This window comes from Vipera berus (assembly GCF_964194415.1).
Source record: "Vipera berus genome assembly, chromosome: 14".
NCBI classification, from domain to species: domain Eukaryota; kingdom Metazoa; phylum Chordata; class Lepidosauria; order Squamata; family Viperidae; genus Vipera; species Vipera berus.
In genome coordinates, this window is record NC_138217.1 from 1,878,491 (window position 1) to 1,904,785 (window position 26,295).

At 51.9% G+C, this 26,295-nt stretch overlaps 1 protein-coding gene across 2 annotated transcripts in view; it reads right to left on the reverse strand.

The window, feature by feature from the left end:
* Window positions 1–2,118: 2,118 nt before the first annotated feature.
* RAB36 (RAB36, member RAS oncogene family) overlaps window positions 2,119–26,295 on the reverse strand; it is a 29,088-nt gene continuing 4,911 nt past the window's right edge. The window contains exons 1-11 of one of the 2 annotated variants that reach the window (XM_081339265.1): window positions 14,450–14,507; window positions 13,602–13,674; window positions 13,412–13,503; window positions 11,309–11,374; window positions 10,444–10,545; window positions 7,455–7,519; window positions 7,271–7,322; window positions 4,975–5,056; window positions 3,641–3,731; window positions 3,209–3,328; window positions 2,119–2,801 (exon numbers count right to left, since the gene is read on the reverse strand). In XM_081339265.1, the coding sequence (XP_081195391.1) occupies window positions 2,740–2,801; window positions 3,209–3,328; window positions 3,641–3,731; window positions 4,975–5,056; window positions 7,271–7,322; window positions 7,455–7,519; window positions 10,444–10,545; window positions 11,309–11,374; window positions 13,412–13,503; window positions 13,602–13,658 (789 nt within the window). In that variant the 5' untranslated portion in view covers window positions 13,659–13,674; window positions 14,450–14,507 and the 3' untranslated portion in view covers window positions 2,119–2,739. Of the gene's footprint in view, window positions 2,802–3,208; window positions 3,329–3,640; window positions 3,732–4,974; window positions 5,057–7,270; window positions 7,323–7,454; window positions 7,520–10,443; window positions 10,546–11,308; window positions 11,375–13,411; window positions 13,504–13,601; window positions 13,675–14,449; window positions 14,508–26,295 lie in introns of those variants that run through there. The other variant, XM_081339264.1, reaches the window with a different exon arrangement.

The window sequence follows — 26,295 nt, forward strand, 5'->3', positions numbered from 1 at the left end:
ATATGTATTAACACCTCGTGTGATCTTGATTCTATCTCTTAAAAAGTTCACTTTCTCACACATCCTTGCCTTAGAGAATCCCAGGCAGATTTTTCTTTTAATTGTTCCTTCTCTGGATTCAATAAGCCATCTATTTTATCTTGTACAGCTGCTCTGTGGGCTTCTCCCACATGCTGTAGCCCTCTCAGTATTCCCTTCTGAGGTGTGCAACACGATGCAGAGAAAAAGGAGTCAGAAATAATCAGTAGTTCTGTTTTTCCAGACTGAGAAGTCTGCTAGAGGGAAAAACAGCAGCAAGGGGAAGGCAACTTAACGCCAGGACAGCTGACAGTCTTGGGAACGGCACAATTGCTACAAAGATTGCCTCCTCTATTATCTAAGAATTAGGAATAGAATAGAATAGAATAGAATAGAATAGAATAGAATAGAATAGAATAGAATAGAATAGAATAGAATAGAATAGAATAGAATAGAATAGAATAGAATAGAATAGATTCATTGGCCAATTCCTTGGACACACAAGGAATTAAAAAGGAAGAAAATAAACATCTTGCTTTTAAGCCCTGAGAAACAAGATCATGTTTGCAAGTGGATCAGGCAGAGGCTGACGAGGGGCAGCACAATCAGCCCTGCCTGATTTGGTCCCTGGAGCCACCCTCAGCCAGGGCTGGGCTGGTCTTTCTGGGGCTAGCAGAAGTGCAATTGGCTACCAAGTGCAATTGGCAGCTTCTGTGACACGCAGGAGGGAGAACATGGTAGACTCTCCACCGCGTGTACTGTTATGTACTCTATATGCATGTCGGAGAATACTGCATATATCCGTGCTCCAAAAAAGATTGGAGAAATGTCAGATGGTCACACACAGCAAAGCCTGGAAGTTTAGTGGCAGTGCTGCAATTTGGGGCGAATAACAGAAGAAAACTATTCTCTCTGCTGTGACTTTGTACCCCAGATCCGTTTGCAAAGCTGTGCCTCTCCCGCCACTGGGCTCTTGCAGTGTTCATAAGCTGGAACGGCTTGGCTCAATTCCGCCTAAAAAGCAGCCTCAGGGCTTTCCCACCCAGCGCAAGCTTGCCCTGCAATGGTGGCGGTGATGTCGGAGAGGCTTTTGTGCCCAGCAGTGCCTGAATAGCAGCCCCAGAACAGCTCCAGAGGCAGCACCGTTTTTGCTCTGTCCATTGAAGGAATGACAGACAGGCTGCAGAACAGCCTCTCCAGACAAAGCAGAGCTCTAGCGGGAAGTAGCATTCCTACTCTTGAGGAGACTATGGGGTCACACACACATCACATGGGTTAGTTAGCAGCTCCTTCCCAAAGAAACTCCGCTGGGCAATTCAGAGGCGGCCAACGGGGGGGGGGGGTCGGGGGGGGGCTGCCTTTCACAGCAACTGGCTGGACCCGGCAGTCTCCTGGGTGCACGTTCAGCTGGGAGCACAGAGGGGGGGTCTTACCTGTTAGAGGGATTTCTTCCCTGAGTTATAATGGCAAAAAAACCTCCAAAATTATTTGGGCTCCTGACATGTGATCTGACGGGATTCAGGAGCAGCACTAAGTCAGTCTGTTACGTGCAAATTCAGAAACATTAAGGAAAGGCCGGGTTGCACCATTTGCTTCTTGGACATTATCAGTGCAGGTCCTTGACTTACAGCCCTTCATTTAGTGACTGTTTAAAGTTGCGACAGATTGAAATTTTGGGCCCAACTGTGGTCGTAAGTCAAGGACTACCTGTAGTACTAAAAGCTAACGTGTGGGGAAAGAAATAAACCCAGAGGAAAACCTTTGCAAACAAAGCTGCTTCCCATGATGCATCACTGGCAGCAGGAAACATTCATCGGTCTGGAACGAGTGAATTTCCCCTTCCACCAGGGCCTGATCACGCCTGGCACAGCATGGACCAAGGTGGCTTTATGTGCTGCGAACAACATCCACTGACGAGGGGGCGAGTTGTGGAAATTTCTGTCCTTCCAGAGTTTCCCTGTAATGCTAGACATGCGTCCCCACCGCTAGCCGAGGTGTCTCCCTGAGGCCAAAGTGTGAGGACTCGCCTCTTGAATCAAACTCTCTTGGGTCCCACAGGCTGGCAGGGCTCACCGATCACTTGCTGAACTACAGGGAGAATTCTGGGCCCTCCAGCAGAGCCTTTAATTCTGCCATGGACACAAAAACAAAGCTCTGTTTTTACAAGAGTTGCTCTGGCAGTAATTCTAAGCAAAGCTAACAAGTAATTCAAACAATTAATTTAGCGCAAGACGCTCTGGTGCCGAGAGTCCACTAGAAGGGCCCTAAAGAGGAGACAGACAGGGATTACCAGCTTTTCTCACTCCAGATATCCTCCTTTTTAAGTACAAATTCCTCCTGCTGGCTTTAACAGCTATTAGTCATGGTCAAGGTTTAACTAGAAGTCCAGCTCCAGTAGAATTTGCGGCTGCGAGGAAGGATCCCCTGGTTTGGGGCTGTTGCCCTGAATTAGCCCAGTCAGCAGCCCTGCTCTGTTTCTACCGTCTGCAGGTAACCAGGTGGAGCACGAAGAGTTTCCAGGGAGAGGGCCTTCCTAGAGAAAGACTGCCGCTCTCCTGCAAGGGAGCCTGCGTGGCTCAGCAGGGCTTCGGGAGCAGCAGAGGTGGGGATCGGCTCTGCTCACTCCTTGGGCTTCTCCGAGATCCAGTGACTTCCCGCATGTCAAAGAGTGAGCAGGGCAGCCTGCAGTGTCCACTGGGAACTCCGGCTGACTGTCGGCCATTAGCAGCAGTTCAGGTTGGATGGACGAGATCCGTGTGAAGACACCTCGCTTTCTTCTATCCCTGCAAGGAGACGAGACCAAGGGAGGGCTATGGGGGCTACCTGGGACCTGGGGGAGGGAAAGGCTTCAAAGCATTCTCCTCCTCCCAGCCCCAAATGCCAGTTACTGTATTTGTGTTTCTCGGAATGGGCTTGGATGTCCCCTCGGCCACTCTGGAAGAGTTGAATGCTGCAGTTACCTGGGCTCAACCCGGAAGAAGCCCCACCGAATCCCACAGGGGCTGCTTCCGGACAGGAGCACTCCAGCCACCCTCTCCGTGATCCTCAACTTGAAGATGGGTGGATGTCAACTCCCAGAATTCCAGAGTCAGCATGCTGAGGAATTCTGAGGCTTGAAGTCCATCCGTCTTCAGGTGATCTAGAAAAAAAGACCCCTTCCGAGGAGGGGGAGGTAGTTGGGTCCACCTACTGATGAAGTCTCCTGTGCCGATTGGCACCAGCCGGTTGCAGCTCTTCTCCAGCTCCATCAGCACAGACCTCTCAAAGGCCAAGGCAGCGACCCGGAAAAAAAACTCCTTGACATTTTCCCCTGAAGAAAGAGAAAAATGAGGGGGGGAGACACCCCAAATTCTTAAAACCCAGCAAGCAGATACAGTTGCTAACTGTTGTTGATGTATTCAGAGAACAGACAAAACGTGGCTGCTTGCTGGGAGAACAAATGCACACGCGCATGGGTATTGTGGTCCAAGACCTCCCTTGCACGCGAGGAAGCCTCCTTATAACAGCAAAGGTGGCTGGGTGACCCTCGGGGCCCAGCGGCTCCTTCCAGACAGTATTGGGGGGCAAGGGGGGGCCATTCCCTCCTGGATCTGCTGTGCTGCCTTCCTGTTGGTCAACTGACCTGTTTTGGCCGAGACGGACCAATACTCCGCCTGCATCTCGTTGGCCAGACGGATGGCATCCCGCTCTGTCCGTTCGCTCTCTGCACTGGACTGAAACGGAAAGAGCCAGAGGCAGGGAGTGGGGTGCTGCCCCCAAACATAAGCATCTGCTTTCCCATTGCCCCCTTCCCGGTCCACGAGGGGGCTGTGGGGATGTTTTCAGCTGCAGAAGTAGGGTGGGACAATGAGCTTAAAAGGCCTCCCAAGTAGATGAGGGGGCAGAGTTGACTGCAGCCGAACTTCCACAGCCTGGTGTACTAGGACTCTGCAGGCCAGCCCCCTCCCCTCCTGCCCTCTCCTGCCCCACTTGGGGGCTGAGTGGCTGCCCCTGTCCAGTAGCTCCTCACTCAGGGCAATGGACTCTTGCCTTGGCCAGAGGTGGCTGACCCAGGCCGTGCCATACAGCCTGAATGCCACAGGTGGGGTACACGGCATTGGGCCACACAGCCAGCCCAACAAGCTGTGGATCCTTCATTCAGCCAAGATAACTCAGATAAGGGAGGGGGGCAGCAATGCAAAGGAAGATGCTGTGGGGGGGGGACAGACAGCCTGGGGTCCTCTGTGTGCTCCCTGCGCTTCTGGCCTTGTTTGCGTGAAAAAGAGATTCAACGGGGGAAGCAGGGAAGCCCCCAAGCCTCACCTCCAGCACCCTCTTCCAAGAAGAGCCCAAATAAGCTTTCTGAGAAAAGAAATAGTGGGGAGATAGAGCAGGTTTTGGGGTGGGGGGGCAGCAAAGAGGCCACCCTCCCCTCAGTTGCTTCACAAGAACATCCAATGCGTGTTCTTGATCTTTCAAATTTACTGCGCCCACCCAGAAAGAATGGGTCTAGGGCAGGGGTAGGCAACCTCGGCTCTTTTATGACTTGTGGACTTCAACTCCCAGAATTCCTGAGCCAGCATGGCTCAGCATGGAAACCTCTCCCCTCAGCATGGCTGGCTCAGGAATTCTGAAAGATAAAGTCCACGAGTCATAAAAGAGCCGAGGTTGCCTTACCCCTGGTCTAGGGGATAACTCCAGTGTCTTACTGCTTATGGTAAGATGGGAGACAGAACAATATAATGGAAGCTCTGCCTGTTTTTTATGTGTGTTTTGGCTGCCATCTTGACACCTGTTCCCTTATGGAGGAGGAGCAGGGCCTGGGGGCCTTGCAGCTCTTCACTCCGCCAGCATTAGCCCCCCCCCTCCCCCAAGCTGTCAGGGCTCTCATACAGACAGACAGGCTCCATTCACTCTGCTGCAGATGGATTCCCAACTGACCAACTTGGTTCTTGAGACAGATTTCTTCAGACTCACCAGGAGATCCTTCTTGGTTCCCACCAGAAACACAAAGCTGGAGCCAGGGCAGTTCTCCTGCAGGGCGTCCTCCAGCCACCGTCTGGACAGGGAGAAGAGGACAGGTGAGCGAGTGAGGGACACGCTGAGAAGACAAACCTGCATCAGTCGTGCTTGGGCCAAAAAGCACCCTGCGTAGGCTTCCTTCTGCCAGCCCCAAGGATGCCTCCCACCATCCGGCTGCAACGGGCAAGCTCCCCCAGGGCCTGGAAGGGCAGGGGAACAAAGTGCATCTCGCCCCAGTCGCCTGTGCCCTGCTCACCTCCCGTACGGACTCCTGCAATGTCCGTTACATTCTTCTGAAAACCATCCAGAAACGCCAACTCATTCAGAGCAGAGCCCCGAGCTTTGCCCAAGTAACATCTCTGTTACATGGCTTCCAGTTTCTTTCCAGGTGCAATCCAAGATGCTGGTCATCACTTTCAAAACCCAGGTTATCTGCCGGACCACCTTCCCTAGGTCATCTACCCACCCTGCCAGATCAGATAGGGTGGGGACGGCCCTGGTCCCCTCCCCAAAATAGAGCCATTTTATGGGAAGCCTGCCTTTTCTGTGGTACCGCTGCCCCGTGGAACACCCCTTCCCCTGAACCCTGGCAGGCTTCGGCCCTCCTGGAAAGAACTGAAGGCCTCGCTTTCCCCCAAACGCTGCGATAGGATGAGGTGACGGCATGTTGTGCCTGGTTTTTATTTTCAATGTTTATGGCTTTCAATACGATTTTATGTTGTTTTAATTCTTGGTTGGGAACCAACCAAAGTCTGTTATAAGGCAGGGGGAGCTAGAGCAATGTTTTAAATAAGTGAATAGATCTCTGCCTCTCGGCATTCGGCCTCTTTTCCCCTCCACAAACCTAATCAGATGGTGGCCAGCCATCTGCCCATGTTTGCGCCGTGGCTCCTTTGAACTGGCAAACTGATCTAGTGATGCCCCAAGTGGTAACGCAGCAGAAAGAGAAGGAGCAGACTCCCAACCTGGGGAGGAGAGGCAGAGGCAGAGGGCAGCGGAAAGGAAGGCCCACCATCTGTTCTCCCGCTCAGCAAACAAGACTGTGCCAGTCCCTCGGATACGGGCCTCCTGTTCACCAAGTCTAGTTAATGAGTCAACGGGTCTTCCCCCTCGGAAACAGCCTGGGTAAAACCACATGAGCCGAAGAAGACCCCGGAGCCCGCTGGAGCCAAGCTGAAGGCATCGCAAGGACTAGAGGGAAGCGGTCCAGCAGAACTGAGCGTGGCTGGGCCCTCCCCTCATGCGCAGCCTGTAGAGGCGGTTCTGACATAAGGGCATCAGGACCAGCCAAGCCTCCACCCTCCCTTGGCCTCCTCCTTCTTCCCCTCTAGGAAGACCTGCCCAGCTTGATTCCACACAGCAGGGAGAAAAGGGTGCCTCCTTCGTTGGCAGGTTGTGCGAAACCGTGTTCCTCACAGAGTTAATGCATGCGTGCCTCTTCCCTGTGTGCAAGTTAATATTTAACTCGCATGTGGCTTTTCTGAGGCTGTCTCACCTAGATGTGGAGTAGCCATGACTCCAAATTCCAGTTGGTGACGACCACTCCAAGCTTGACTCTTCGCTACAGAAATGCCACAGGCCAGAAAAACTTGACAAACAAAGTATATACTTGATTTTACATGTGATAACAGTGGCAAGAATCATATTTGCACAATATTTGGAAAAATGAAGAAATACCACCAGAGGAAGAAATAATTAAAAAAATACTAGATTGTGCAGAAATGGACAGACTTACTCTGAGGTTGAAAGAAAAAGAAGAAACAGAATATTTTCAAACTTGGGACTTATTTTATCAATGGCTGGAGAAAAGAATAAGGGATTAGGAATTCAATCTGAATAAGTACTTTTGAACTGTTATTAAAAAATCAATAAACATTCTCAAAAAAAAAAGAAACCCCACAGGCCAGTTTAAAGGCCTTTCTGTGTAGTGTGTGTGGGGCAGAGGTCAGAGCGGGCGTGCAGGATCAGATCCCCTTAATCATCCAGGTAAGCTTAATGTTTCATGATGAGATACTAATAGGCCATTTTTCCACCCACGATGGTATTATTTTGCCCAAAAAATGGTTGGAAAAAATCTTACAGATGGCGGAAACTGCTACAGCAGGAATGATCTGAATTGTAACAGGGTTTGCTGGACTTTGGCTTTGTGTAAAAGCAGGCAGGTGTTCTTCAGCCAATGAATGTGGTTCCATTATTCACGGCTCAGTGGGATACACAAAGTCAGCCACAAGGGAAAACTGGAGCGACTTACTTGGTGTGATCCAAGGTCTGGATGTCAGCCAAGTCGAAAACTGTGATAATCACTGCCAAGAAAGTAAAAAAAGACTTGTGCAAGGCTTGAGCAACCCTGGAGCCACCAGCTGGCCGTGCCAAAGATTGAGGGGGGGTTTACGTGGGGGGGACGGACAAAGATGGGGTCTTCGCCCTCGGCTCACCTTCCGCTCCCCTGTAGTAGGCAGAGGCGATGCACTTGAACTTCTCCTGGCCGGCCGTGTCCCATCTGGGCAGGAGGGAAGGAGACACTCACCCGGGGGCTTTGGGGGGACCCAAATTCCCCCCCTGACACAGCTAGAGGGGAGATTGGGCCAAGAGCCCAAAGGACAACTTCCTCTCCTTCTTCAAAATTAAAGTACAGACACAATATACGTACTAAATAAAAATCACCCTGGCTATTATTCATCACCATCCGTGTATCCCCCGCTTCAATACTGGCAGACCTCGACTTACGACCACAACTGAACACAGAATTTATGTTGCTAAGTGAGAAATTTGTTAAGTGAGTTTTGCCCCATTTTACGACTTTTCTTAACATGTTTGTTAAATGAATCGCTGCAGCTATTAAATTAGTTAACAAGGCGGTTAAATGAATCTGGCTTCCCCACTGAGTTTGCTTGTCAGGTCGCAAAAGGGGATCACATCACACACACACACACACCCAGGGCACACTGCAACCGTCATAAATGCGAGTCGGTTGCCAAGTGTCCAAATGTAAATCACCTGACCCTGGGGACGCTGCAACGGTTATAAGTGTGAAAAATGGTCATAAATCACTTTTTTCAGTGCCGTTGTAACTTTGAATGGTCACTAAATGAGCTGTTATAAGTCGAGGACAGCGTGTATTCTTTTCAGCCCACGTGCTGAATAACTCCCCACTTGAGAAGATGGAGACTCTTGTATTTGAGAAAGAAAGAGCAAGTTAGATCGCAGCTCCGCAAGCGAAAGTCCCTCCTTGGCCGAGTTCATTACCGAGTTCACTGAGCAGCCGCATTTGGGGGGAGCCATTCAGGGACATTTGGTCCTTCGATCAGGAGTGAGCAACATTTTCTGAACAACAAATACATCTGAGGTGCCGGTGCGTTTTGCGAAAGCTTCCGCCCAGTGGCCACGCTGAGGGCCCGAAGTGGCCGAGGCCCCTTCATTCCCCGTGAGGCAGAAGGGACGTTGCTGCAGCCTTCCGGGAGCTCTGAGCCCCCCCAGCTCCCCACCAGACAGGGGCTAGGTCATCCGCCAGGGGTTCTCTGGGGGGAGAAGATGGCAGGGATTTTCTACACCATGCAGGATTCCTCTTCTTTTTGTTTAACCGCAAGAATCCTTAAGAAGGAGTGAAGATCGGGTGCTGCAGGGGGCCTGGGGAATGCCAAAGGGTGGACATGTGGACACGCTGGTGCCTGTGGGTGGCCCGTCGCCTCCAGCCTGATCTCTGATCCAGGACTGAACCTGGTTACCTGCAGCTGAGGACTCCACGTCCACCGAGCCTAGCTAAGGAAAGGTCGCAGGGCAGGAAGTTCAAAGGAGTCTGAAGCCGATGGAAGAATTCAGCGTCCTGGGCATCTTTGCCTCTTGTTGAGCCCAAAATACATCCTGCTGTGCTATTTCTGATGCCAAATAAACCCAGATGCTTCCCACCAAATCAGCTAGAGGAATCCAGAGCTCTGGAGACATGGATCAATCTGAAGGCCTCTCCTACCCGAGAGAGATCAGCAGCTTAAATCACAAGGGGACCTCTTTGGCCCTCCGGAGGCATGGGACACCCACACCCCCATTTGCTTTAATTCAATTAGGCAGCCGGGTACAGGTGGCCGTTCCTTTAGAGCCCACCCTGCGACGGACCCCCCGGCCTCTTCAGTTCAGACGCCCAGTTATTCTCAATTTGGCTTCCGTGAGATCGAACCGTCTCTGAGCCTTCAAGAATCTCCCAAGCAGGAAACTTCCCAGGAAACTCCCTCAAGTGCTGCAGCCCTCCAGAATCGGCTACCTGGAATCTCTGAGGTCTCCCGTAAAGGCTCAGATGAAGCTCCCACTGAGACATCCCAGCCAGCCAGCCTCCATCCTGGGTCACTGGTTACTGCCAACCAGTAATGCCCTCAGTAGCCCGTTTAGCTGAAGGCCCCAGGAGACCAGGCCAACTGAACAGGCCCCAAGACAAAGACAAGCAGACATCCCCATTCTTGATTAGCTTCTGTGCCTCGAGGCTCAGACGGGGCCCAAGGAGGGATGCAGTTGTTTAGGCAACCGATGTGGGCACCCAGCTGGATCTTAACTCCCGCATCATCAACTGCACTGGAATTTCAGATCTAATGCTAGAGGGCTGGTAGGGGTTCTCTGATGGGCAAGGAGGAATAACCCTGAGGGACCGGAGGGAAAGCTGCAATGTTCAGATAAAAGAAATCTGAATTGGGGCAGAAACTAATTTGAGAAAGCTTCTCAGACATGACTCTCCCTACTTCTCATGGGGAGGGGCGCCCACAGGCACATTCAGACTTGCAGGAATCTGTTACAGATAGTCCTCGACTTACAACAGACCTCCCCAAAGGTATTTACGACCTATTTCCAGAGTCTGAATGGCTCCCCCTTCCGCAGTCAGGTGACCACATTTCAGGATCTCAGGGGCTGGCTGGCATTTGCAGCTGCTTGCAGCATCCCGTGGTCATAATTTATGAAGTTTTTGCCAATAACTGGCGTTTACTTCCAGCAAAAATGCCAAAAACGCGAAAAATGTATTTAACACCGCCTCCAAAAAAAAGTTGTAAAGTCAGGTCTGTCATGTGGGTGACCCGCTTTACAACCGTCACAACACACGACCGAAGTGGGCACGACCAATTATGGTCATAAGTCAAGGACCACCTATACTGCAACTATGCAATAAAAGTGGTCCGAGACCTCCAGTGTTCCAGCCGGGTTTCCTTGGAGGGCTGACAGAATCTGGGAGTTGAACCACAATGCCCAACATCCTGAGTACACACTTTACTTGGCAAAAATTCTCTGTCCGTCGGGTTGCATGCATGCAGATAAAATTTGTACACTCTGTAACGCAAGGCTGACTTTTCCATCAGAAATGCTGCTTTAAAGTTATTCTAGTGAAACCTTCCAAATACACGGAAATGGGGGAGGGGAAACAGGGGCAGAGGCTGCTTTCCAACTCACATCTGAAGGTTGTAGGGCACCCCAGCGATCTCAAAACGCTCAATTTCAAAATCCACGCCGATGGTTGCCTTGTAATCCCGGTCAAAAACCTCTTTACAAAACCTGCCATTGAAAAATGGTTAGGAAAAAAATCAGTATATCATTTTAGATCTTGGAAGTTCTTTCAAAAGACTGTGATTGTCCCTTCATGTGCGTATCTGGGAGAGAGTCCCCTGCAGCACACAGGCCAGATGATCAGCATGGGAAGGAGACAAAATGGCAGAGAAAATGGATGGTTTTAACTGCTCCCTGCCTCTGATGAAGTAAGCGGCTGCTTTAAAATAAAACTTGGTAGCCAGAAAAGGCGCTCCACGTTCCTTCTGAAATTTCAGTGAGAAAAGCCCAAGAACGGCTAAATTTCAAATAAGCACATTTGTTATTTCGATGACGCCCACAACAACTAATATTTCCCGTGCTTTGGGGAACAGGGATAAATGTCATAACCTAAGATTTTTATTAGAAGCTGGGTACATATTCCTGGTTCTCTTGCATAACCCACACCTGCCATTAGACCCTTTTTGAGAGAAGTCTGGCTTTCGAGCTCCGGGTCCATCAACAGCCTCCTTGGAGGGAAGGGAGGAGGAAGCCCTCCTCTTCCTCCGCACCCTGCCCATGGCCCGGCTCTGAGGCCCGGCAGTTCCACCAGCCTCCCAAGGAACAGGGGCTTCAGCCATCCTAGAAAGGGCCCAAAGCAGCCTGCGTGGCACTCAAGGATCCCTGCAGGAAATGACCAGTGAACTTAGAATAACCTGGGGGGGGAACACAGAAGCCGCCATTAATTGCTACTGCAAAATGGAATGATTTTGGCAAGGAAGCATTATAATACCTGTTGATAAGGCTTGTTTTTCCAACACAGAGGTCTCCCACCACGACCGCCTTGGAGATCTTTAGGCTGGAACACAGATTTTCACATTGGACATGTTGATATAGTGTTAGGAAAAAGTTTCGTGGAGCGAATGAACTTTCAAGGGGAGGGGTGCAAAATCTGGGGCCCTACATGGCTTGATCCAAGTTGGCCTATCAGAAGCATCGCATCTTTCTTTGGAGCTTGAAGCAGTTCACACTTCAATGCGGTTTTACATCCCTCTGCTTCCCACCCCGCAATTCTTTCTCAATCTGAGCATAAAGCAAACTGGGGGTAGGGGGGGAGGGCTCCAGAAATGGGCTCCTCTTCCTGATCCACAGCAAAGACAACATCAGGACATCAAGGTGAACCAAAATGGATTTGTTTTCACAAAACAAACAGACCTTGCATTTGTTTAGATCCAGCAAAATGTAAAGCAGAATAAGCATTTACATATTAATTAGGTTGCCTGCCTTTCCTTCCTGCCATCTTCTCCTACTTCTCCCTCAACAAACCTGCACTTCACAAACCTCAGCCCAGCCCAGGAAGGCTGGGCTGAGCGAGAAGGACAGCCAAGCTCACCCCCCACCCCTCCAGGGGCTTGCCGGGGGGGGGGGGCCTCCAGGCTCCTGGTCCATCATTTTAATCAGCACGTTGCTGGGACTCTCTAGCTTAGAGATGCAGTGACTAGGATATATTCACAGAGGGAGGCCTTTTTATAATAATTGATCTCTTAAAAGAGGGGTAGGCAACCTCGGCTCTTTTATGACTCGTGAAGTCATACACAATCAGTGTTTTCACTTGGGTCCAACAGAGTTACCTGCGCAATCACATTTTTCCTGCATATTTCTCCTTCTCTTTCTTTTCCCAGAGGTCAATTTCTCATGTTCCCTGAGAAGCTGCCCTCTCCACCCACCCCACTCCGCCTTTACAGTTTTGGGGCACTCTGGCACAGAGCACCAGAAGCCCCCTCGTGGGGCTTGAAAATATCCCAGCCAGAGGATCTTCTCAGACCCTGCCACGATAAAGCAGCACGGTGTGTCGAACAACCTCCCGGCCTTGGCATGCCGAGTAGCCTTAAGTGGTTTGTCTCCCAGCAGAAGGTGGTCAGAACTGGGCTGGCTTGAGAAACGGCCTCCAGATTTCAGTCCAGCTTTGGCCACAATGCTGGACCCGCATTTTACCCAACAACCTATGACTGGTGAACTCCTCTGCCTTCCCTGACAGGAACGGCAACACCCACCATTTTCCTTTCATGCGGTGCTTCTCAATCCTGGCAGCCTTCAGTCCCTAGGATTCCCCCGTCAGCCATCCTGGCTCTTGCACAGGAGGTTCCCCTTGTGCTCCGGTGGCACCATTTCTTCCATCAGGAGGCCCTTCCAAAAATCACTCAGGCCCTAGTCATCTCACAGGCTCTACCAGGGGATGCTCATGAAGAGCAGACGGCAGCTTCAGGGGATTCAAAATGCAGTGGCGCCAGCAGCAGCAACAGGTGCGTCTGATCAAAGGCCTGGATACCTGAGAGGCTTCTGCCTGCCCAGTACGTTTCAGCAGAGTGGGAGCACTCCAGCACCCCCCCCCCCATTAAATGTTGGCATCTTGTGCGTTCTGGGCTGAGTGCCTTCTCTGTTGGGGCCCCTCTCTCTGGAACAGGATCCCCCCCCCTCAAAAAAAGAGTTCAGGATCTTTTCTCCTGAGGTTGTGGAAAGCTTGGGTCCCAGGCCTGGGGGCTGATGCTTGTTATTTGCTTAAGGGCCTCTGTTTGGTTTTCTGGATTTTGTTGTTTATTAGAATGTGCTAGTCTGTCTGTTGGCTTGATTTAATATTTTTCGCTGATTGTATGTCTTTTCTAGTTTTGTACGCTGCTCAGAATCTCCTGGAACTGGGTGGCCAATTTAAAACAATAAGTAATTTTTAAAAAACCAGAGTGAGATGATTTCCTAAGGTTACTCCTGTCCTTCAAATCCAAAGCAGTTTCTATTTCAGGATTGCAGGAATTAGAAAACCGGAGGAATCCGGGTGGTTTGCTTGGCTAAGTAAGGGACGGCAGGCGGAAGGGCTGCTGCCCACGGAATGCAGACTCACCCGACGGAGCCCGGGTTCCTCCGCTGGCAGGCCGCCCTCACCCGGGCGTGGAAGTCCTCCCGGAGCTGCAGACAGGCCTCCGGGGTGTAGCTCTGCGGGCAGAGGGAGCGGCAGCTCTAGGACGCCCAGCCTGGGAGGGGGCCGCCCCTTCCCCCCCCCCCGGAGGAGCGGACGGGCCTTCCTTGCTCACCTTGGGGAAGTCGGAGATCCTCCGGTCTCTGCCCACGGGCAGGAGGGCGCCCTTCATCGCCCAGCCTGCGGTGCTGCGAGGACAAGCGAAAGCGATGAGGACCCGGCCACGTTCCCCTCCTCGACCCCCGGCGAGGCCGGCGGAGGCCAGCACCTCTGCGTGCCCGCGAGGCTGAGAGACGGGAGCGGGCCTTGGCCCCGCTCAGCCCCGCGAGGCTGGCAGAGAGCGGGCGGGCAGCCTCGGCCCCAGCGGCGCCCTCCAAGCTCCACCCGGGAGACCCGCGCATCCCGGCCGCGCTGGCCCCGCTGCGGGCCTTCCCCCGGCGGAAGAGGGGCTGGCCGCCCTTCCGAGCGGGGCCTCCGGCTGGAGCGCCCTCGCCGGCCCCGCCTCTCCCCCGCCCGGGGCCCCTCAGCCGACCGCGGCGCCCTCGGCCGGGGCCCGAAGAGCCGCAGCCGGCGTGAGGCGCCGCGTCCGGGCGCTCCCTGCGCCACACCCGCCCGGGGGAAGCCCGACGGTCGTCCCCGCGCCCGGCCAGGCTCCGGACCAGCGGAGGGAGCGCCGGTTGCCGGGAGGCGCTTCGCGGCACAGCGGCAGCCGAGCAGGGGACTGTCGCCGGCTCCTCCGGCATCCGCCCCGGCTCGGCCCCCGCCCGGCCGCCCCGAAGGCGCCTCGCTCCCTCCCCGGCCAGCGGCAGCGCCCAGGCCGGCCCTCCGCGCAGCTCCCCCGGGGCTTTCCCCGCAGCCGCCGCGCTCCAGCCTTTGGCGCCCGGCCAGCCCCGGGGAGCGGAAGGGCCGCGGCGGACTCTTTCCCCGCTCGGCCACCCGCAGCAGCCCGCCGAGTCCCCGCACCCGGCGAAGGGCAGCGCGCAGCCCCGGACCCTCCGCGGACGGGCTCCCGAGCAGGGCGGCGGCGGCGCTGCAGGCGAGCGGGAGGCGAGACGCTCTCGACGGGCAGCTCCGGCGCCAGCGCCGCGTGGCCATGGCAACCGGCCCGAGGGGGAGAGGCCTCCCCGGCACGGCCCTCCCCGACGCCCCCGCGCTGTGGGGGGGAGCTTTTGCAACAGCCCAACTCCCCTCCCCCCCTCCGGTGCCAGGAGAGGCTCCGTGGCCCAAAGGGCGGCCCCTCCCCCTCCCCCCCAATTCGATGCGATCAGCTATTCCACACGGACAGCCTGAGGATTCGCGCACCGAGCAAGGGGGCTGGACAAGATGACCTCCAACGGTCCTTACGGAAATGCAGCATATGATAATACAATTGGAAGGGACCTTGGAGGTCATCTACTCTCTCAACTTGTGTTTTGTACTAGAAAACCTCCAGGGTCCAAGTCTGTTATTCTGTTGGAAGAATGGAAACTTCACACTTCCAAGAAAGAGGCTGCAATTCAGCCCGAAGGCAGCTTCTCCTGGGCCCTAACCCGAATCCGCTCCATGGTGGTCTCCGGCTCTTGTGCTGCCCCCCCTCCTTCTGCAGGGCAGCCTTTGGATTTCTGATGAGCACCACCACGTTTTTCCCAGCCTTCTCTTCTGTGCCCTAGTTAGTTTCCAGAGCCTTCATCCCATCAACAGCTGTTGTCAAGGCTGTTCTTGCTTGACAAGAGATGAAGAAGTAGCCATTTCATATGTTAAACTTGTGTATTCCTTTAAGGTTGGGAGGGGGAATGAGTAGGATTGCACCTTTCAAAGCCATCTCATCTCTAACTAAGAAGATAAGGCCTTGGCAGGTTTTTTAATGGAAGGGAAGCTGATTCTTTAAATTAATTGGAGAATGTGATTAATGACAAAATTAGAAAGGTGGAGAATTGTGTTTTAATATATTGTGCAAGGGGCGGAGATTTCAGATTCCAGCTTCCTTCGAGCGAGCATTTGCCGGTGTAATAGGCTAATAAAGAGTTTTAAGGTAAACAATGCCTCAGAGTCACTTGAAAAGCCCACACGTCGGAAACTTCACATCAAGCTGGAATCCACACTACTTTTTAAACTAATTAGGGAGTCCCCACCTCCCGTAGCTGTCTCCAAGTTTGGGAGGCAGTCTGGCAAAGAGTTGGAGAAGATCCCACAATGGAGGAAGAAAAATTGCCTGAAGCCAGCTCCCCGGCACCAGCAGCCACCCCAGTGGGGGAAGGGCCAGCGTAGAAGCCAGTAAGGAAAGAGTTTCAGCAATCCTCCCAGCTGGGAGCTGGACCCAAACAACCAGGAGAGTGGATTAACCACAGCAGAGACTCCAGGAGCCTTGGAGCAGCCAGGCCAGCTGAGATTGAATACTCGGGTGAGTGGAAAATCCTGTCTGCAGATCAGACTGCCTGCCAGACCCACGAGTCCCCTGCCAGGCCCTCCAGACCCATAGAGACAGAGGACCCCAGCCTGAGGCCTCTGCAGCAATGGGAGTTTGGGGAGCCCCCACAAGTGAAAGGCCAACAACCTCTGAGCTTGCCCCAGCTAATAGAAGCCTTGCAACAGCTGGTGGTGGTGCAGAAGCCTGGAGATCAGGAGCTGGTGGGAGGACAACAGCAAGGGTGGCGGCAGCAGGACCCCAACGTGCAACCCCTGAACGTACAGCAGGACCAGTGGGGCCAGCAGCAGGGGGGGCCCTGGCAGCTGGTGAATCAACAACCAGGAGGGGGCCAGCAGCTTTGGGGGCCCCAGAAACCGTTGAACCAACAACTAGGGTGGGGCCAGCAGCAATGGGGGCCCCAGCAAGCAATGAGCCCACCCTTCAGAGCAACCTTTGATGGGGACCCAGAGAAACTGATTTTTTTCCTCAACCAAGTACGCTCTCACTTGAATCGCTGGGGCCACACTTACCCGGACCCGGGTGCGATGCTCGATGTGATTGCATCCAACCTAGAGGGAGAAGCGTCTGAACAATTTATATAACGAGCAGGCCCCTGAATTGGAGGACCCCCACCTTTTCCTCCTGGGGCTGAGGGAAAGATTTGAGGACCCATCCATTGCCCTCAAAGCAGAAGAACAAATCCATAAGATAAAGGAAGCTGACCGGCCTGCCCTAGATTACGTGCGGGAGTTTCGAAAGATGGCAGGTCAGATAGAGAGATGGCCTGAGCAATCAATAATTCATCTTTTTAGAGAAGGTTTAGACGACCACCTCTTTCAGTCATGTATCTACTGAGCTGTACCTGACCAGCTGCGTGAATGGTACCAGGCAGCGGTGAAATTAGATGTCCAGCTCGCCCGCTATAAAAAGCCTCCCCCACCTGAAGCTGCACCAATACCAGGATCCAGATGGCTACCACCCCCTTGAAAACCCCCGACTGTTATGGCTGAAAGACCTAGACCACCTACCGGTCTGCTAATCAAGTGCTTTTGATGTGGACAGCAGGGACATTGAGCAGCAAATTGCACAGTTCCTTACTCGCAACAGCAGAGTAGACCAGATTCAACAATGAGGAAGAAACCCACACAGCAGCCATCGAGAGAAAAGTCCAACTGGGCCACCCAGGAGCCCATTACCCAGATTACGTCCCCCACCCAGGAGGACGCTGGCCCACTGACCGGACCCACCCCCACTTTACCCGGTTTTGACAGCGACGATGAAGGGGAGAAAGACCCGATGGTGAGTTGACACATCCTACCTTTTTTATTGCCTGCTAAACTCAGTCAGGAGCACAAGTAGACCTGAAAGTGCTACTCGATACCGGCTGCTCCTGATGCATCATTAGCCTGTCATGTGCCTTGAGACTGGGCATACGGGCCAAGTCTACTGTGGGAGCCCCTGTGTTGTTCAAGGAGAAAAAAGATGGGTCTCTATGTCTCTGCGTGGACTATAAAGGCTTAAATGCTGTGAGTGTGGAAAATAAATACCCTCTCCCCCTACTGAAAGACTTGCTAACCCACCTGGCGAAGGGGAGCGTCTTCACCAAGTTAGACCTGAGAGAAGCATATTACCGGGTAAGAATAAAAGAGGGGGATGAGTAGAAGACAGCCTTCAACTGCCCCTTGGGGAGCTACCAATTCAAAGTCATGCCATTTGAACTGCAGGGAGTCCCAGCCGTATATATGCAGTTGATTAATGAGGTCCTACATGAACACCTATACAAAGGGGTCCTAGTATACCTTGATGACATCCTGATATACAGCACGAATATGACTGACCATATAAAACTGGTCAGAGAAGTCTTAAAGAAACTATTGAATGCCAAACCTTATGTCAAATTGTCAAAATGTGAATTTCACCAAACCCGATTAGATTATCTTGGCTATAGAATCTCCCAATGAGGGTATCAAAATGGACCCAGCCAAAGTAAAAACCATAATTGAATGGCAGCTCCCAAAACCCCGCAAACAGCTCCAGAGCTTCCTAGGGTTTGCCAACTTCTACCGTCAATTTATTCCCTCTTTTGCCGAGATTGCTCTACCTCTTACAGAACTACTCAAAACGGGCGAGGGGGAAAACTGCGACCTGGCCAAACGCTAGCATGGACTATGAGTTGTCAGAAAGCTTTTGAGAATTTAAAAAGACTATTTGTGGCTGAACCAGTCCTAAAGCATCCCTGCCCAGGGGAGCCCTTTGTAATTCAGGCAGATGCCAGCGATGTGGCAGTCGGAGCAGTGTTATTGCAAAAGAATAAAAGTGGGGTCCTGCAACCTTGTGCCTACACCTCTAAGAAATGTACTGAAAGCGAGAGGAGATGGACAGTCTGAGAGAAGGAGGCCTTCGCTATTAGGTGGGGGCTATTAAACTGGCGGCACTACTTAGAAGGGAGCAAGGTGCCTTTTGAAATAAGGACAGATCACAAAAATTTAGAGGCACTAAAAACTCCCCGCAAATTGTCCCCAAAACAAGTACGATGGGCACAGTACTTCAACCGTTTTAACTTTACTCTAAAGTACATACCAGGAAGAAAAAACTTACTAGCTGATGTGCTCTCCTGATTGCCACAGTACAAAAGCGAACGTGAAGAAGTTCACGAGGCAATTATCCCTGGTCCACAAACTGCGGCCCAACTCACACCTCGCAGGACCCCTAATCCTGATGACCCCGGGGTAAAGAAAATAAAGTGAGAACTGCTCACTGATCAATGGTTTAAAGACAATCAGACATCCCTAACATGCAGGGATGGTCTGGCTTACAAGGGGGGGAAATTGTACTTGCCTGGAGCTCTTCGTCTTAATGCCTTCAAACACAGCCATGAAGTCAAACAGGCTGGACATTTCGGATATCTAAAAACTCTACATCTCACTAGCCGGCAATTTTGGTGGCCAGGACTAAAATGAGATGTAGAAAACTATGTCAAGAGCTGTACTGTATGTGCCACCATGAAAAGAATCCCAGGAAAGACCCCTGTGTTACTGCAACCGGTGGCCGAACCTTCTCAACCATGGGAAGAAATAGCTACGGACTTTATAGTAGACCTACCTGACAGTAGAGGAAATACTGTCATTTGGACTGTGATAGACCTATTTTAAAACAGGCTCACTTTATCGCCTGTAAAGGACTTCCATCGGCTCAATGCCTGACTACATTGTTCCTAAAACATATCTATCGACTACATGGCGCCCCTAAGCGAATCATTTCGGACAGAGGGGTGCAGTTCACAGCAAAATTTTGGAGAAACTTTCTTAAATTAATTGGATCATCTCAAGGCCTATCAACTGCTTTTCACCCGGCTACTAACGGAGCTGCAAAATCCGCCAATAAAATGGTGGAACAATACCTTAGATGCTACATCTCTTACCAACAAACAAACTGGACCGACCTCCTCCCTTTTTCAGAGGTGGCTTACAATAATTCAGTACTTAGCAGCACCAGCTACACTCCTTTCTGTGTAGCCACAGGGAAAGATTTCAACCCCATACCGGAATACCCTCAGTTACCCTCCGTTTCCCAGACTCTCGATCAGTGGGTGAGGGGTTGGGAAGAAGTTTGGAAAAATACAAAGGTGGCCTTAAAAAAGACTTTTGAGACCTACGAAAAGCAAGCTGACAAAAAGAGAGCTCCCCAAAAATCATTCCAAGTTGGGGAAAAGATCTATTTGTCGACCAAATACTTACGCCTTAAACTACCCAATAAGAAATTGGGACCGAAATTCTTGGGGCCTTTCCCCATTGGGAAAATCATCAACCCGGTCACAGTAAAGTTGAAACTACCCAGACTTTTAATTTAATTTAATTTAATAATATTTCTATACCGCCCTTCTCCCGAAGGACTCAGGGCGGTGAACAGGGCAAGAATAAAAATACAGGATTACAAAAGTTAAAAAATAATTAAATACATGCCCATATACTAAAAACAATTAATACATCTTAAAACCCCAATAAAATAACAATAACAACCCCCCCAATCCCCCATCAGGCCAGGCCAGCTTGTTCAAAAAAGTATGTTTTTAGCTCGCGGCGAAAGGAGCGAAGATCGGGCGCCGTCCGGAGCTCAACCGGTAGCTGATTCCATAGCTCCGGGGCGCCCACAGAGAAGGATCTCCCCCTGGAGGCCACCAATCGACATTCTCTGACCGGTGGCACCGTGAGGAGGCCCTCTCTGTGGGAACGCACAGGGCGGAGGGAAGTTGATGCCGGCAGCAGGTGTTCCCTAAGGTACTCCGGACCCCTGCCATGTAGGGCTTTGAACACCATTACTAGTACCTTGAATCTCACCCGGAAGACAACTGGTAACCAATGCAGGTCACGGAGCAGAGGTGTAACATGGGAGTATCGGGAGACTCCCAACACAACTTTCGCGGCTGCATTCTGTACCAGTTGGAGCCTCCGGGTGGTCCTCAAGGGCAGCCCCATGTAGAGAGCGTTGCAGTAGTCTAGTCAAGAGGTCACGAGCACGTGAGTGACCGTGCATAGATCATCCCGGCTTAGATAGGGCCGCAACTGGCGCACCAGGCGAACCTGGGCGAAAGCCCCCCTAGTCACAGCCCCTATGTGATCTTCCAAGGTAAGCCGTGAATCTAGGAGGACTCCCAAGTTGCGAGCCCTATCTACGGGGGGTAATAGTTCACCCCCCATAGAAAGAGGTGGAATATCCGAATAGACCCGGGATGAAGGTATGCAAAGCCACTCAGTCTTGTCGGGGTTGAGTTGAAGTCTGTTCCTCCCCATCCAGACCCGAACCGCCTCCAGGCAACGGGACATCACGTTGAGGGCATCACTGGGGTGGTTTGGGGTCGAAAGGAAAAGCTGGGTATCATCAGCGTACTGATGATACCCAACTCCAAAACCACGAATGATCTCACCCACCGGTTTCATATAGATGTTGAACAGGAGAGGCGAGAGGACCGACCCCTGAGGAACTCCACAAACGAGAGACCTCGCGGTCGACCTCTGCCCTCCTGTCAACACCGACTGCGAACGTCCCTGGAGATAGGAGGAGAACCACTGTAAAACCGTGCCTCCCACTCCCAATCCCCTGAGACGCCGCAGCAAGATACCATGGTTGATGGTATCGAAAGCCGCTGAGAGGTCTAATAGGACTAGAACAGAGGAATGTCCCCTGTCCCGAGCCCTCCAGAGATCATTCACCAGCGCGACCAATGCCGTCTCCGTGCTGTACCCGGGCCTGAAGCCCGATTGGTACGGGTCTAGATAATCCGCTTCATCCAGGACCAGAGGGAGCTGATGCGCCACCACACTTTCAACAACCTTCGCAAGAAAGCGAAGGTTGGAGACGGGACGAAAGTTGTTCAATACAGCTGGGTCCAAGGCAGGCTTCTTGAGGAGAGGCCTCACCACCGCCTCTTTCAAGACGGCGGGGAAGCTACCCTCATTCAGAGAAGCCGATATAACCGCCTGGAACCAGCTGCGTGTCCTCTCCCGGGCTGCATAAACCAGCCAGGAAGGGTGTTAGATGATTAGTGCCAGCCATGGCAGTTCCCCAAAAGGGTCATCAGATGGGAGCAAAGAGGCTTCTTTGCTTCCACTGATGAGCCAAGGGTCTCGGACCCGACAGCCCCATTGGCGAGAGAGTTTTATGGTCAGGGAGGGACCAAGACCCCCCATAAATACCTCTGCACGAGGGGCTGCTTTCTAGTCTCCAGTTCTATCCCTGCTTCTACCTCTACTCCTAGCTCTTAGTCCTTCTCTTGTTTTAGTTATGTAATGCTAGCTTGTTTTATTTTGTTTCTCTCTCACATGCAGGCATGAATGCTTTCATGCCAAGTATTTCTTTCTCTTTGATCTATCATTGAATAAAGCTAATATGATTGCATCTCTGCGTGATGCCTTTACTTGGAAGCACCTTTAACGATTCATCGTGAGATCACCTCACAAGTTGGTAGCCAGAGGATGGTTTAAAGGAATGCTTCCAAGCCAGCCAGGATCTATCCAACAAGATGTCTGAAAGACCTGGCTCAAATCCATTTATAACAGATGGCAGGACTTCTTCTATCGTGACCAGAAGTCATCGATCAAAGACGGCGTCCCTGCCTACATCCAAGACTTCAGTCCCTGAAGCAATCTCAGCTGCAGATGAAAGCACAAATGACCTTCATTCCGTCAGAGGATCCAGCAGAGCGTCTAGGACCCCATCACATGTCTCTTTACAACTGAACGCCACAGAGGAGAGCATAGAAGGCTTGCAGACTGCCCAAGACTGCTCAGATGCTGCAGAGACGGACCTGGCTGAAACCAAACGCTGCGTGAGTAAGCTGACTGCACAGGAACGTGAAGAGCTGCTTAAAGAGATCTTTGCAATGCAGGGGAGGGGGAAGGCAGCCCAGGAAACAGCTCAGAAAGCCTCCGAACACGTGGTGAGTCTTTCCCTACCGACCACGAGGCCTCCAAATATGGCGCCCGCCTCCCTTAGTGACCCCGGGACCCCAGGGCTTTTGGCGCGAACCCCCCCCCCCGCCCAGCTGTGAGCTACAGCTTCCTGGGGCAAGCGGAAACAAGATGGCTCCGCCCACATGGTCTGGCACAGGAAACAAGATGGCGGCCCCCAGTAAGCCCACACGGTCTAACAAAGACAAGCCTTTTTTAAGCCTGGAAAGCCAGCAGTCCCTGGCATCCAGCAGAAATAGCATGCAATCCCTGGCATCCGGCCAAAGCAGCATGCAAATTCCTGAGTTCTCCCCACCACAAAGCCTAAAGTCCAATGATGACAATGAGGTCTGTCCAGCCGAGACTCCTACAAATGCTGCAGCCATTCAGGCCGCCATCCAGCTCCTAACTGATGCCCTGGGGCCCAAAAAGATGTTGGGGGTAGCCACCCCCCCTCCAAGGCCTCCCATCCTCTCCCCAGGGCCCAACTGCCGGGGGAAATCCAGCCTGCAGCCTCCCAACAATCAACCCCCGCGGCCTCCCACCTTCTCTTCAGGTCTTCAGGACCAGCAATGGGCTTCTCAGGGCAAACCAGGCAATGCTGAAAATCCATGTGCTTGCAGTTCTCGGGAGGATTCATTGCAGGATAAAACAAAAACTCAAATGCAGACTGGCAAATCTGGGCTCCGCCCCCCCAATGCCTCATGGGAAGAAGGGAGAAATCCTGAACAACGCCCTCCCCCGGATCACATGGTTTCCGGGCACGCCCATCTGGAGTTACTAAATAATCAAGAAAAAATTCCCTCCTCGACCACTGGAGGGACCCCTTTCACTAAAGGAACCCCTTTCCCTTTCCCTTTTATGTCGATGGACATTTCAGAGATCTTTGAAAATGGGTCTGAGAGGGACTATTTTCCAGCAGCAAATCTTCCAAGCGATTTTAAAAAGCTACAACTGGGAGGAGAGAATTATAACAGTTGGAGTAAAGATATACAAGTATATCTCTTAAAGAATGGGACTCTACAAATGGTTCAGAAACCACCCCCTCCCCCATGGGGACGTCAAGAAGAGTGGCGACATTTGCAGGCTTACTCTGCTCTGCTCAGTTCGCTGGACAATAACTTGTTCTCCAGCATACCAGCAGGTCTCAGAGCTGCTCAAGTTTGGCAGCTATTATACAATTTATTCAACAACGATACCATTGGTTCCATCACCAGATATACAACTGAGCTTTATACAAACAAACTGAGGTTTGGTGCCAGCATGCCTGAGCATCTTGCAAAATTAAAGGCACTCAGGGCAGAATTGATTTCCAGAGATTTTCCTGTGTCTGATGTGAGCATGCTCTCCATAATTTTTACTTCTCTAGACAGGAGTTGGAGCAATTTCATTGTTTCACTCGAAGCGGTCAAGAGGGAAGACATAAATCTGTCCTACCTCACAGGAAGACTGATCGAGGAGGATAGAAGGAGACGAGATGCCGGAGAATATGCCAGAGTCACCACTCAGCGAGCCAGAAAGGGGCGCCACAACTCAGAGCAAATTAATGCTCTACTTAAGTGTTTCATCTGTGGCTCTGAGGAGCACCTCAAGAAAGACTGCCCCCATCAACATCAAGCCCCTAAACGTGGTCCCAATCAAGTAAGGGGCAAGGGGCAAGGAAGGGGGCGTGGCAGGGGCAAAGGAAATTTTCTGCATACTTGTTCCCTCACCCCCACAACAAAGGCTGATAGCTCCACTGACTTATGGTTACTGGACTCTGGAGCTTCTTCTCACATTACTAATATGAGTCAAGGTTTTAAAAGGTTAAAGAAAATTAACTCATCTGTCAAAGTTGCAAATGGTGATACTGCTTCAGTTGTTGGGGAGGGCTTTGTTTCTGTACCTGGACTTGGGAAAGTTGAAGGTGTTTTACACGCCCCCTCCATAGCCAACAACCTATTAAGCATTACCAAATTGTGTGACGATGACAAAGTGGAAGTTTTATTTCGCAAGGGGGGAGGTCATGTCACCCGGAACCAGAAGCTCATTGGAAATATAGCCATCATAAATGGCTTACCATATTTTTCTCCCAAGCCACCACAGCCTGCCCCAAGGCTTTCCAAGGGCAGTGTGGGCAAGGAGCCTGAATCTCAGCAGGCACCGACAGCACCACTCAAAGCAACTAGAGCCAAGAGGGTGTCAGTGGGGAAGCCGCTTCACGATAAGTGTGCCCACCTCCTTCACAGGAGGCTAGGTCATGCAAGCTTCCCTGTAGTTAAAAAGATGGGAGAGTTTGCTGAGGGAGTCCAGCTCAAGGACTGTGACGTGTTTCTGGACTGTGCCATTTGCAAGAAAACAAAGAGGAAGGCTGCTCCTATCTCAAAGGTGTCATTACGCAAGACTCAATACCCGTACCAACTAGTACATGTTGATTTGGTTGGGCCTTTTACACCATCCCTAGGAGAGAAAAAGTATTTTCTCACTGCCGTTGATGATTTTTCACGATACGGCCACGTGTATACCCTCACAGAAAAATCTGAAGCCTTTGACGCCATAAAGTCTCTGTACAACTTCGTAGAGACCCAGTACAAGACCAAGATCGCACAATTGCAGAGCGATCGCGGGGCTGAGTTCATGTCTCAGAAGTTCCAGGACTGGGTAAGGCGCAAGGGCATCCGCCATTTTCTTACTGCACCATTCACCCCTTCGCAAAATGGTGTAGCTGAGAAAAGAAATGGAATTCTGCAAGCCATGATGCGTAGTCTGATTGCGGACGCAAATGTCGCAGAATCATACTGGGGGGAGGCAATTCACTATGCCAATTACACCTTAAACCGCACCTGGAGCAGTGTTGTGAACCAGACCCCATATTTCCTGGTTCACGGTAGGAAACCAAACCTGGGACATTTGCGTGTTTTTGGTTCCTATGCATGGGTGCACATCCCCAAACAGCTGCGGAAGAAGGGGAGATCTGTTTCCCAGAGACTAAGGTTCTTGGGTTATGCTCCTGGCTCCAAGGCCTATTGTTTCCTGGGAGAAGGGGGCAGGCCTGTGACTTCCCAATCTGCCTCTTTCGAAGAGGATTCCAATTGGACCCAGATCCACTCAAATGATCTGAGCCCATATGCCAACCGACCCAGCAAAGGCACACCGACCACGACATCACCTGAGACGACCACATACCCTGCCACCGACGAAAGTGAAGAACAAGACGAAGATGCGTCCAGTCCCATGGAGGAAGACACGCCGTCTTCACCCCCAGCGACACCTCAGAGACCCGCGGAAGAAAAGAGCGGTGAGTGGCAGAAGGTAAGGAGGTCGAAGCGGTCCAACAAAGGGGTCCCGCCAAAGAGAATTGACATTGGCCACATCGCGTCTGTCAACAGCGTTGTGGTCACCCCAAAATCCTTCTCTGACATCCAGGAGCTGCCCATCGAAGAGCAGGAGAAATGGCAGCTCGCGATGGAGAAGGAGATGCAGAGCTTAAAGAAACTCAAAGTCTTCACCCCCCAGCAACCACCAAAGGAGAGGAAAGTCATTGGCACAAGGTGGGTTTACAATGCCAAACCACTTGCCAATGGCCTCTACCTATATAAGGCCCATTTGGTAGCCCAGGGCTTCGCTCAGCGCTATATGGAAGACTACTCGGAGACTTACTCTCCAACCGTCCGGGCAGAGAGCATCAAGGCCGCCCTCGTGACTGCAGCCGCTCTGGGAGAAGAAGTCTTCCAATTCGACATCCAGACGGCTTACCTCCACGCCAACTTGGACCGGCAGATCTACGTGAGGGCTCCTCCTGGCTACCAGCAAGAAGGGGGAAATACATGGTTGCTCCACAAAGGGTTATATGGTCTCAAGCAGTCAGGGAAATTATGGTATGACTGTCTTAGAAAGAGTTTAGAACAAGTTGGTTTCACCACATCTCATGCAGATGAATGTGTCTTCACACACAATTCCAAAGGTACCACAGAACGGGTGTTAGTTTATGTGGACGA